Source organism: Elaeis guineensis, chromosome 9, assembly GCF_000442705.2.
Source record: "Elaeis guineensis isolate ETL-2024a chromosome 9, EG11, whole genome shotgun sequence".
Lineage (NCBI taxonomy): Eukaryota > Viridiplantae > Streptophyta > Magnoliopsida > Arecales > Arecaceae > Elaeis > Elaeis guineensis.
In genome coordinates this window covers 9,212,462-9,226,312 of record NC_026001.2, presented here as the reverse complement: position 1 = coordinate 9,226,312, position 13,851 = coordinate 9,212,462, and the positions used below count along the sequence as shown (strand labels likewise).

Sequence of the window (13,851 nt, the reverse complement as noted above, 5' to 3'; positions counted from 1 at the left end):
TATTGGGCAAGATTCACAAGTTTGCGCTCAAATTATAGAAAGTATTATGATTGTTGTGATTTTTTGTTTGCCTGTGATGAAGTTATGATGCCATTGTACACATACAACATTCCAAGTTGAAATGAATCACCTTGGTTTGTCTATAAGATTGGGGCTACAACCTTCTAATTGCATATATATACAACATTCCAAGTTGTGAAGCAATTGTACATACAAAGAGGTTCACCAAAGACGATGGAGAACAAAATTGAGGTACAAGATTGTTGGGATAGATGGGATTGATGATGCAGTAGGTGAGTTGGAGCGAATGAATCCAAGTTTGTAACTAATGTTGCTCCAAGTTGGTAAACTAGTAGGTAGCCATATATATTTTAAATTGCCTACGAATATTTTAAATTGCCTACAAGTCACAATATTTCAACTTGTGCATGCTGTTTGGCAGGCTACCTAACAGTCCTGGAGATGGCATAATTTTTTTAAAAATATATATATATGGAAAAAGACAGCAGCTGCTTCTTGGTTCATCATGGCAATAACACTTGCTTAGCCTATTTCTAGGTCAAAGGCAATCAAGGTTTGACCACAAAAAAAGATTGGTTTTGTAGGCATGCATGGATTAATAGTTGCCGAAAATTTTGCAGGTGGACCCTTTTTTGACACCTTCCTCTCTTTCTTATTCTTCTTCTTTTCAATTTTTTAGCACCTGCAGGGACAATAGAGCATCATTTGGGTGAGAACCTTTCATCTTAAACAATGCCATACCTAAATCCAGGTGGTCTTATAATTGCTATAATCAAGTCTTGATCATTGGCACTCATTTCACTTTCTTTCTTTGGAAGAGGGTAGTTAGAAGTGCTCTTTAAATTTGAGGTTTCAGCAGCTATCTTAATTGTTTCTAATCCTTATCCAACATTTGTTTATAGCTTGCCAAAGAACAAAAAATATTAAGCATAAGAAAATTGGTTGCCATGAGAGTTAAAAATTGAGTTTAGATTTCGAGAGATGTAGTTTCTTTGGTATCGTGCTATCTTCTAGTACATTCCCTAGATAGTTTAGGCATTATATCAATTTCAAGGTTTGTCAGGAATAATATCTTATGGTAAATAATCATATCATATGCTAACTTATGCAACCTATCAACAAATAACATATATATGATAAAGTTATTATAGTTATGCTATATCTTGAAGGGCATCTAATGCATGCTAGTGTGCCCAAGCGTGTTTATCATGGTGAGATTAGAGATCAATTGTATAGCTTATCCATGACTTAAAAAAAAAAAAAAATTCCTTGGACAACAAAGTAAAAAATGATGTCTGAAGAATTACCACCCCTTAGATTTCAATTTCTTTAACTTTTTAACCCTAATTCAAGGCTTTAATCTTCTCCTTTCTTTCTCTACATTTATCCATCTATCCACCCATCTACCTATCTATTGGGTCCACATCGCACATGGCATCAATGAATATATATAGCCAATTAGACTATGTATCATGACCATATTATCAAAATTTACATCCTAATTATAACAAATTGGTACGATGATCGCTTTCTAAGATGATGAAATTCTATTGAGAGTTGCCATGAGCTACCTTTGAAGCTTCTTGATTGGGTTCAAGTTGAAGTTGATTGAGATCAAACCATGTAATATATTCGAGCACACATTTTACTATTTTTTTAGAGAAATTCCTTCTAGAATGTCTTTTTATTGTCTCTTAAAGAAATCCATCGGCTACTTCATTTAGACCTAAGCCAAAAAAATATGCTCTAACAACCGGAATCTTTTAAAATTAGCCTCCTTTAATTTAACCTTTTGTTTATTAAGCATTCCTTTCAAAGGCCCATATCAGAGATGATTCTTCAGCTATACTTTTTATAAAAGATTCAGACTATTATATTGTAAGGTACCAATCATTAAGATTCTAATAACATCTTCATGGGCATTAGACGCCGAGCAGCCCAATTGGGCTCCACGAAAGAAGCAAGTAAATGAAGTATTCATTCTTCCTAACAAACAAGTTGGCACTGTACCTTTGTCTAATGCTCGAAGATTATAGTATGACTTTTGGAATCATGTAGTTAATCACAATCTGTTGGCCTAACAATAATGACCATAGGCAGATTAAGAACTTGAAGCTCCAATCAAGAATGCCCAAGGGTTATACGTTTGTTCCAACCTTGAACTCTCCTTTTTTTATGTTCATCGATATTGAACTAATCGAATGCACTCCTAAGATCCGTTCCATTTTTAGATGACCTTGCCTTATGTTTAGAAAGATACATTGAATTGGAAGAACTATTTTTCTTGAATGAAATGATAAAAGAGCACCCAAAGATGCATATACAAAAAATTTGTATGGAAATTCACAAAGAAATTATATAATTAGTCAGAACACATGGTAAATATCATCTTCACATTATTTTGGATTTCTCAATAGATCTTGCTATTGGTTTGTAACGCGATTATTGATTCCGCCACAAATTTCATTCTTTATAGTTTGGCGTAGGCCGCCGGTTCTAAAATTCCATCAACATGCTTAGATTAGTATATGCGAAGATTCCTTGAACACCCATTTAATATTACCATTTGTTGGGGATAAGGCTGGGGGGGGACAATAGGGACCATAATCACATTATGAACATGTACAAACTTACGATAATGGGTAACAAGTGCAGGGGCGGAGAGCTCGCAACTTAGCCTTTTGTTCCCATACAATGTCCTCGTGAAATGTGCATCCTTGTTCTGGGACCTTTTGCCCTGGCACGACGCAAATTGTTTGCCATAAAGATGCCAAGATTTGGTCCCGGTCATCTTGATCCAGAGGCCGGTGTAGTCTTCTTCTTCTTCTCTTTTTTTTTTTTTAATTTAATTTAATTTTTATTTTCTTGGTAAGGAGGGACCAGTGTAGTTTTTAAAGGGATGATTCATGTGCATCCATGTTTTGACGGTGCTTGTTGGCATGTTCATCTTGGAAGATGGGTTGAGTCTAGTATGCATTCATCAGTTGTTCTTGATGATGTGATGCTTCTGTTTGTTGAGATGGTGCAGATGCATCATTCTAGACTGCTAACATGTATTTTCGACGGATTTGATTTATTATACTCTCTTTATCTGATCCTATTCTGACTCTGATTTGAAAATAGTGAGCATATATTATAGGTAAAAAGTTTCTAGTATCGAAGATACTGATGAACTTTGGTCGTGATCGATCCAAAAGTCGGTCGTCGACCCATACATCGACCTCAGATCTCTATCTCCAACAGCCACCTTGTTTCGACTGACACTATCAGACAGTCTCTGTCTCGGTCAATTTCGACTTTAATAATTATGCTTGGAAGGATTGACTGAAAGCACCTATATACTTCTTTCAAATCACGTAGCTATTGGAAGCAGCTGGCCATGGGTCGAATAAGATTAACCATAACCGCCAAATCCCGGATAATCAAACTAAAAATCTCAGAATGATGCATCGAAGGAGTCGAGATAGCCTCCAACTCTTCTCCTTTATGGTTCTTATCTCAATTTATAAATAGAGGTAACCAGGGAACTTCCAAAATATGCAATCTTTTTCGTATGCTTCTTTCCATCTGTTCTACAAATTTTTGACTCAAATATCGAAAGGTCTTTACTAGAGCCAATTCCGACTCATGACTTATTTTGCAGATCTGATAGCCATTGTCTTGCTGATCACCGCTCAACTCCAACCACTCCGCCCACGACAGGAATTTGCAACAACAATACCTAAAAATATATATACAAAAACTTTGTATGGGAGTACACAAAGAAATGATGTAATTTGTCAAAACACATAATAAATATCATCTCCATATTATTTTGGATTTCTCCATAGATCTTGCTATTGTTTTATAACACGATAATTGATTCCGCCTCAAATTTCATTATTTATAGTTTGGCGTAGGCCATCAGCTTTAAAATTCCATCAACATGCTTAGATTAGTATATGCGAAGATTCCTCGAACACCCATTTAATATTACCCTTCGCTGGGGATAAGGTTGGGGGGACAATAAGGGACCATAATCACATTATGGACATATACAAACTTACAATAATGGGCACCAAGTGCAGGGACGGAGAGCTCACAACTTGGCCTTTTGTTCCCATACAGTGTCCTCGTGAATTGTAGGGGATCCTTAAAGGTTTTGGGACCTTTTGCCGGTGTAGTTTTTTAAGGGATGATTCATGCGCATCCATGTTTTGACGGTGCTTCGTTTATCTTCGAAGATGGGTTGAGTCCAGCATGCATTCATTGATCTGTCCACTTCTAACATTGTGACAGGGTCAACTCGCCAACATATACAATTTGAGTTCCCATCATGTCCAACATGTACAATTACTTGGTGTCCAAACAGCCTTGACCATTTGAAGCATGGAGGAAAATTGTTAGTAGTCTACAACATTTGTTGCCTTGTGACATTTGAATTGGTCATGAGCCAAATGCATGACTTTGTTTGACAGGGAAATGCACTTTTGTATGGGATGCATAACATTTGGACCTATTCTCGAGCCGACTAATTGCTTTGCTAAGGTGAAGATTGAGTTGGAGAATTGGTCTTCTGCGACCAAATCAATTAGAGATTTTATATCATGGTGGCAAGGGTACAAGCAAATTAAGTAGACTTGGGATATGACTCGAGTAATATGAACATCTGACCCAAATGAAAAGTTTGAGACCCATGGGTCAAGAATGGGTCCCAAACAGGTCTGGTATAAACTTGGAAGCAACCTGGAAGGAGACCCGCCCCGACATAGATCCTCAAATGATGGGTCGTATCTTCGTCTGAATGCCTAGACATGAAACCAATTTAGATCGGATCCGAGCAAATCTTGATACAAAATTGACTTGACCTCATGCAATTTTAGTTCCAGCGGACAAAGTAGGATGTCGGTGAGCCCCTTGTCATTGAAATTGGCTCATCGGAACTTATGGGACTCAACTTGATCCAAAGTAATTGTATATGACTTCTCCTAAATCTAGCCAACCAGATCAGACCTGGCTCACTTGGATCCAGACTGATGCAATTAGACCCAATTACTAATGACTTTGTGGTGCCTTCGAACATAACATGGTTTTGAAGGAAATCATTCATCGGTTGCTATTGGTATATGGTAATATTTGGAAGGCATCATCCATTGTCTTTATGCACCACAAAGAAGTTTGGGTGGTCATCCATTCACCAATCAATTCCCCAGCGACCCCACTCCAATGTAATTCTGAGGCCTTATCCACATTCCACAAGGACAGGCCATGGAGATTAAGATTCAAGACTTTGTGGATGGTGGTCCTTGCCTACTCTGGATATGGGATAGGCTTATGCAAAGCACATCCAAGATGTCAACTTGCCCAACCTAAAGGCCTGACAGAATCTGTATAAAGTCAGGCTTGTGTCCAAGCACTTCCAGCCCTACACTGATACTGCCTTGTGGCCCTTCATCTCTTGTCTATTAGCCTTCTCTTGTCTGCCTATATCCCTTGTTTATTATACTCCCTAACTTAAAGTGACTTAAGTGAACTTAGGTTTCTCTCCAATTTTATCAGGATTCTTTGGTATCCTAACATTCCTCTTTTAAATGGAACATCTGTGCAGGTTCTACAAGAGAGCAGGTGCAGGTTTTGGTCATGTTTATAATGGGAATGGGCTTGGAAAGTGGTAGGCTTGGCCCTACTCAATTTGATAACACGCTTGGTGTGCAGACCATGGCCCAACTTTTGCTCATTAGTGAATAGATACTACCATTGATCAAAGATTGGTGGTCCATGACTTCTCCAGAAAAAAAAAAAAAAAAAGGAAAAATCCTTGTGGCTACATTCCTAACCACATAAGCTTGAGATCCTATGCACCTCGCATTCTTTTGGATATCCAATGAGCACAAGGAGGGAAAACAATGTGCCTCTAAACCACAAGCTCCTCTATCCACCCTCCTCTTCAAAACCAACCAAATTTAACAGAGGAGTACAAACAAGAATAGGGAGGTCAGATAAGTGGGAATGGCTTTGGAAACCTGTTTCCAAATGAGCACCGTTGCTTCCACAACTACAACAGCTAGTAGAGCCAGATTTTTGCAAGCCCACCACCACTTCTCCTGCAAGGAAAAGCATATTTGGCCAGCGAGCAGTGGATTCAAGAGAGCTATTTCATCCCTCCCATCATCACCGAATCCATCCATGTCGATCCTTCCAGTTAATAACCGTTGCACCGTTTCATCTGTCAAGCTAAAAATGTAGTAGATGAAGGTAAATTTGGTGACTTTTTGCTCTTTCATGTTGGGGTAATGATGCATCTAATAGCTTCCAAGTGCAACAGAAAAGATGAAGTAATAGTATTATTTTAGTTGATTCCATCAAGAGTTAGTTATCAATTGTTGTTGGATAGAAGTAGGATTTATTAAGTGTCTAATATTTTGTTCTTTCTGATTTTCTGAGAAACCTTGTTCTTCACATTTACTAGGAAGTTGTAGTGTACTGTGACTATAGCTTCTTTAAATGGTGAAGAGTTCATATCGTTCTTCAGATTTCTTCACTCAGCTTATAAATTGGGAATAGGAAATGGCGACAATATGATATAGACCTTATTATTTTACATATATACCTTCAAATCGTTCTTGTAATAATATGGGGAATTTGCAGTGTTGGTGGCGAATGAAGCAAACTGGGACAACATGGTCATTGGCTGTGAGGCACCAGTGTTGGTAGATTTTTGGGCACCTTGGTGTGGTCCATGCCGGATGATTGCACCGGTGATCGATGAATTGGCCAAAGACTATGCTGGAAAGATCGTCTGCTGCAAGGTTAACACCGACGATTGCCCGAACATCGCATCCAAGTATGGGATTCGGAGCATCCCAACTGTTCTACTCTTCAAGAATGGCGATAAGAAAGAGAGTGTCATTGGAGCAGTGCCAAAGAGCACATTGTGTGATATTATAGACAAATATTTGGAAATGTGATTAGGTTCTTAATTGTATGATCAGGTAAATGCAGACCATGGTTGTCATGTTACATCATGGCATTGTATAATTTCACAAAGTTACTGTCTGTAAGTTTCTCTTCTTTCATTCCTTTTTCTTTTCGATATTTCTAAAATCTAAATTTTCGAAGGAAGCTTTCTGTTAAATCTAAATTAATTATTTTAACAAAAAAAAAAAAATGCAAGGTATTGCATTATCTTGAACTTGTCATTATTAGGTGACCACCTGATCCAAAGTCTACTCATTGTAGAGAATGGATTGCGAATTATAGTTACCATACTGGTCCTTCTCTTATCTCAGTTATGGACCTTTAATCAGTAGATGGATAGAGTTAGGGGATCCAAATTGGAGGATGGAGTTATTAAAGGTGTGTATTAAATGGTTGGTCTTTAAAGCTATTGGCCTTTCAATGTGATCATCCTTTCTATATAACATAATATATTTAAATTAGGGGCCAATCTAGAGATTAGTTTGCTTCATCCACCTTTGCATCCCACATGTCTCTTGCTTATTTTATATGGTTCATTATCTCTGCTTGTTCCTTCAACCAGTCCTACATCAAACTTTTGGATATTTACATGCAGAGTCCATGTTACAAGGAACATGTACATGCACAAGCACCTCTATGTTCTACTACTTGCACTATGTATGATCTTTCAAAAAAAAAAAATTGCACTATAAATGATCAAGCACACATGCTGTTAAATCCTAAGTTCTACTCTTTCCCTTTTTTCATGAAAGATCCTAAGCTATTCACTATTAAACTTTATCCTTCAACAGATTTGAATACAAAACCTCCTCCATTTAGAGGATGGCTGCACTCATAGGACCACGGACCAATTTGCTTCAACAAGTACTCAATAACATTCAAATGTTTTATATATAACATGCTGATTCGATGGAAAACAAAAAATTCATACTTTCATGTATCTGCTCAACTGGTTATAGGGCTGAGCACGAGTCAGATTCGGTCGGATTGAGAGAAAAATTTTATCTGACTGAATCTAATTAGATTGAAGAAAATTCAATCTGCTACTGACCGTTTATCATGTATAAACCATTTGAAACCAAAATGAACGGTGTATAGCAGATTTAGATGGGTTGTGTCAGTTTGGGTTTCAATATTGATCCAATATTAATTTTAAATTTTTTATCGATTTAATACAAAAAAGATCTAAATCTTATAAATTATAAATTTTGGACTTATTTTTAATATGTACAAAATAAAATAGAAAAAAAAATTTACTCATCTAAAAGTAACTACATCTGAAAGTTTTTACTTTAGAATTATCTCGACTTGATGTGCTTCCATCAACAATTCAATGTTAGTAGTCTTATGAATCCAAATGGATGATATGGAAGTTTTGAAGTCCAAACGATGCCATCCCAAAATGAAAGTAAATTATGAAATACTATATTGGTTGGATTCGGTTTCATATGGGTTAAAAATGTAGGAACCAAATCCGATCGTAAATAATCGATTTTTTACAAACTCCAACTCGATTTCATCCGATTTATATCTTTCAACCAACCAAAATTGATGTTTATTGAGTCGATTGGATGGGTTTTTTCGGATTTCGGTTATTTGCTCAGCCCTAGTTGGTTACAGCGCATGCTCATAATTACGGCTGATACGACTCTTTTCTTCTGATCAACAACAATAGCAGCAGCAAGAAAAATCATTATTATTCATGTTGTGGTGTAGAGAGGGCTTCTTTAGTTCCACATCGATTATAAGTCAAGAGAGAATATAGCTTATATGGATTGAAATCTTCTCTCCTAACGTGAGGCGCCTTTTAAAGGACAAAACCGTGTGGCTCTAAATGATCAAGGTCCATTAAAATCAAAGGCCTATTGAAGTCTAAGATCTACTGAAGCCTAAAGATGGTCATGAGTCAAAGCAGACAATACCTCACGAATGCGGAGGCAGAGACATAAGTCAACCATCTGAGCCAAACGGACAATACCTCATATATGCGGAGGCGGAGGCATAAGCCAATCACGAGCCATTCGATCCTTTGACTCATGACCACAACAACTCAAAAATTATTTATGTACAAAAACAATTATTTATATGCATGATAAAACTGTTGCTGGTGTTGTAATGTCAAAATTATTACTCAAGTTCCTTTATCACTCAAAATTATTTATATACATAGCATGGAAAGTGAACGATGGGATGCCAAAATAGAAGCACAATTTGGACTAACCAAAAGGATGATGAATCATTTAAATCCTGTGAAGCAACCCGGCATACCATGCATGGTGAATTGAAGAACAGCAGTGCCGTCGAATCGATGAAACATTGAAGCCAACCAACAGGAGGTAGTTGACAAGCAATTTGCTAACAAATCAACTCGTCGTTGCTTCTGTATCCTTGGTGTCTAACATGCTTGTTATGTAGGAATTCAATCTATATTTTACATTAATAACAGGCTTTTCTGTTTTCCAATTTCATCATTCATCGTGCCTCTGTTGGGTGTGCCATTTATGGGGCAGGCATCATGTTCTTCCCCCCCTCAACTAGTTAACAGCCACTTAAACTGACAAATTTTCATTTATCTTGGATTGATCGTTAAAGCAAACTCGGTTGGATTGACAATTTGAATGCTATTTGATGCTATGCTTGGAGAGAACAGCAGGCTGGTAGATTAGATCCATTAAGCTAAAATTAAGCGTCTGGAGCATGTAGCTCTGTGTTTTCACTTTTTTTTTTGTTTTTTTTTGTTTTTTTTTTGATGAAAACGTAATTGTTTTGAAGTAACGTAGATTTTCCACAACAAAACACGGCATGGTTCATGTGCCTCCTTTTTTTTTTTTTTTTTTTGATGAAGATAGGGTGGTGATTACCGTCCAACATTTATTGATTATGGTTTATGTACAATGATTAAGTGTCAAGGATCAGCATTTACATTACGAGGTCATCCTGACCGAAAAAGCAAGTTGATTCTGATCTGGTTAATAAAGGATTTTAACAATCCTTTACTGCTTGTTTTCAAAAGAAAAAGTTGAAACAAAACAGAACCATATATAAGTGTACCAATGGGCTTCAGTTGATATAATTGCCATCTTATTCGTGACTTCAGCATACTCTCTATGATCTTGTTTCACTCCCCAACAATTAAACCAGCTCTGAAATATTTGGCTTCGGTTTTCCTTGAACTTGGTAGCATGTGTAACATTGTCAATTTGGAAAGCAATGGAAGTGCTACATGTCAATTATGTAGTCTTTCAGCATTAGAGCTCAAGCTGTTGAATTTCTTTAAAATATCAATGAGATATACTGCTATGGAGTGCTATGAGAGGTCACACTTGAGCATAAAAAATTGGGCAGCATAAAAAAATGGACAGCTTTTTAAGTTTCTTTTTTCTTTTTTTTCTTGTTAGTTTTAGTGGATACAATATTTTGTGAAAACAATACTAGAATTATGTTTTTTTTTTTTTTTTTGGATAAAAGAGAAAGCACTTTACATATATACAAACCTGAGTAAAAACAGCAGTGCTTTTTAATTATAACAAAATAGCACCATAGAAGCAGTTGTTCCAGAGAAGTAAGTACAAAATCAGCCAGAAACAGAAATGAGGTATACAGAGAGATAAAGGACCAGCCGGAACCAACTTTCTGAGAAGCAACATAGTAAAAAGTAGGCACATAATAAAGATGTTCTGGATGATGCTGAAGTCTGACACGGATAAACTCCGTATGGGTCAGTAGTAGCAGCCTGAAAACCTTGTTGCTTTAGGCACACCGAAGAAACATAATCCAACAATTGAATAAGAAATTAACCACAGGAATACTGGTAAGAAGAACCATAGCTATCATCCAAGCAAAACCATCTAAAGGCCAAAACATAGTCCCACAGTGAAAGGCAACAAAACAGGTGGTTGCAAACGGTATGGGAGATCACCTTGCTGGGGATTACAGTAGCTTTCATCTTGAAGGAAATTAGAGCGCAGCATCTTATAATTTGAAAGAGTGTACAGCAACCGATTAAATGATAAATATAGCCAATTAGTATCCCTGAAAACCTTCCAGAAACTTAGAAGCCAAGTATCCCTTGTAGCCTGATAACATAAATATTCCCAGCAGTACATCTTCAAAGAAATATGGAAATGACTGTACCATTTTGTGCAATTCTTATGTTGATATGCATCGGTATAAAAAATTGTTGGGTGAATGTCTGGCCAGGATACCATCTTCCAAGATCTTTTCAGTACCACGCGATGCAGCAGAAAGAAAGAAGAAACAAAACAAAAAAAAAAACAATCAAAATACGTGGATCAGCCACAAAAGGGCTCGCCTCCACGGGGCATGCAAACTTCACTATAAAAAAGAAATTTTACAAGAGGAGACCTCACCCTCAACCCTTGTACACCCAATTCTCTCTCACCTGAAGTTTTCCTCACAAAAGCTCTCTCTCTTGAAGACCCCTTGAACCCCTGAAGTATCTGGCGACTGCTGTCCAGGAGCCTCCTGCTCCTTCTCTCTCAGCACTCTCGCCTCTCTTTCTCTCCTCGGGTTCGTACGGGCTTCGTACGGCGAAAATCCGGACCACCGCTTCCTCTGTTCGTCACAGGGCCTTTTTAAAGGGTTAAACAGAGTTTAAACCTAATTAGATTAGGTTTAAGAGTCCTAAACAAGCCAAATCAACCTCCTCAACTGTCGGATCGTCACCGGAATCTCCCTGGACCGTCCGATCGTGACCGGTCCACGGAATAGTATCGTGGACCGCGTGAAACGCATGGGAAACACCCACGCGGTCCACAGGCCCAGTCGTGGACCGCCCGGTCCACGGTGGACCGGGGCAAAGGGGCCAGCAAGGCCGGCCCGCTCCCGCGCGCGGGCCTGCGGGCGCCTGGGCCACGCGCCCGCCTGGGCCTGGGTCGCGTGTCCCGCATGGGCCTGGGTCGCACGTCCCGCGCGCCGCGGCCTGCGGCCGCGCCACTGCAGCCCGCCGTCGATCGCCGGCGGTTCTCCGCCGTCTCGATTCTCGTACCGACTTCAAAAGCTCGTATCTCCTCCATCCAAACTCCGATTCAGGTGATCTTAGTCTCGTTGGACTCCGTTTTTCACCGCGAACCTCGCTGTGGGCTCAATATGGGCTGAATCTCGAGGCATCAAATCCTAACAATCTCCATCTTGACTCGATATTCGGCCTCCTCCAAACTCCAAAAGCTTCTGGATCTCCTCGCCCCCATGCCCTGGGGCAGTCGCCTGCTGATCATGGATGGGCAAACATGGGAGTCGAGCCAGGCTGCTCGATCCCATCTCCGTCGTATGCTGTGCTCCTCCTGACCTGAGATCTGCTCGGGGCATCATCCTGCGGCAATAGGAATCTCACCTTGCGACGTCGCCTCTCGTCCTCCCGAGTCTCCTGTCTCGTGCCCGATCCGCCTCCTGGAGCTCCACCTCACTCTGGACTCCACCTGGCTCCCGAAGCTCTACCTCGCACTGGGCTCCCCGCCAGGTAATAATGTCCTCTGCTCTCCTTCTTCCCCTCCAGCACAATCCTATTGCCGCGTAACACCCTCAGGATTCCTCCACCAGCTACCATCCTGTAGCCTCTCGAATCCAGTCTGCTAAGTGAGATAAGATTCCGCCTGAAATCGGGTATGTATCGGACCTCCTCCAATCTCCTCACTGCACCGTCATGTGTCCTCCAGCTGACCGTCCCAATACCTCTGATCGCACAGCTCGATCCATCCGGCAGATATACAGTGCCCTCACTGTTCTCTAGGGAATCAAACTGCTCCTCTCTGCAACACACATGATAGAGGCATGCAGAATCTAATATCCACTGCTGGGAAGAAGTAGATACCTCGTCAGATATCTCCAGAACATCTCCATCTAAATCACTGCCGGCCGTCGCTACAGCAGCCACCGTCTGATTTTTCAGTTGAGGGCAATCTCTGGCTAGATGCCCCAACTCCTCACATCGGTAACACCTGGTTTTGCTCAAGTCCCTCCTAGACTTAGACCGCCCTCGTTGCGATATCCTGTCGCTCCGTCTACCGCCTCCTGCACCTCTAGAAGCCATCAAAGCTGAGCTACCGCCACCTGGATTCTCCCTCCTGAGAACCTCGTTCTGGAGTATCACTGCGGTGACCTCGTCCATCTTGATAGTGCTCTTCCCCACTAGAAGAGCAGTCACCAAGGACTCGTACGAAGGGGGAAGCGACGCCAGCAAAACCAGCGCCCTGGTCTTCTCCTCAACTTCTCGCCAATGCTGAGGAGGTCGGTGAGGATCTTCTGGAAGTGGCTCAGATATTCCTGCACGCTCTGTCCCTCAGTCATCCGCAGTTGGTAAAACTGCCTCCAAAGGAAAAGAGTGTTGGTGAGAGACTTCGCTATGTACAACTTCTCGAGCTTCGACCACAGTATCGTCGAGGAAGTCTTGCTCAGCACATGGATCACCACCTCATCTGCCAGGTACATGCGGATGGTACTCACTGCCTGCATCTATAGCCGTTTTCAATCCCGCACCTCCATAGTGGTCGGCTTCTCATCGCATAAGAGAGTATCGATCAACTCCTATTGGATGAGCACGTCCTTCACCCTTGCCTGCCACAAGGAGAAATTGCTCTTACCATAGAACTTGTTGATCTCCATCTTGATTGTTCCTGTCTTCTCCATCTTCAGTCTTGCTCACCACCACTGCAATCTACGTCCTTGTACCGCCTTGCTCTGATACCACTTGTTGGGTGGATGTCTGGCCAGGACACCACCTCCCAAGATCTTTTCAGTACCACGCGATACAGCAGGAAGAAAGAAGAAACAAAACAAAAAGAAAACAATCAAAATACGTGGATCAGCCATAAAAGGGCTTGCCTCCACGGGGCATGCAAACTTCACTATGAAAAA

At 40.2% G+C, this 13,851-nt stretch overlaps 1 protein-coding gene across 1 annotated transcript; it reads left to right on the top strand.

Annotated features, from left to right (window-relative positions):
• Window positions 1–5,904: 5,904 nt before the first annotated feature.
• LOC105051750 (thioredoxin M-type, chloroplastic) lies at window positions 5,905–7,076 on the top strand. The gene is given in 3 exon segments (XM_010932342.2): window positions 5,905–6,211; window positions 6,214–6,255; window positions 6,649–7,076. Coding segments are annotated over 3 exon segments (564 nt in total). The 5' UTR covers window positions 5,905–6,009; the 3' UTR covers window positions 6,969–7,076.
• The last annotated feature ends 6,775 nt before the right edge of the window (window positions 7,077–13,851 follow it).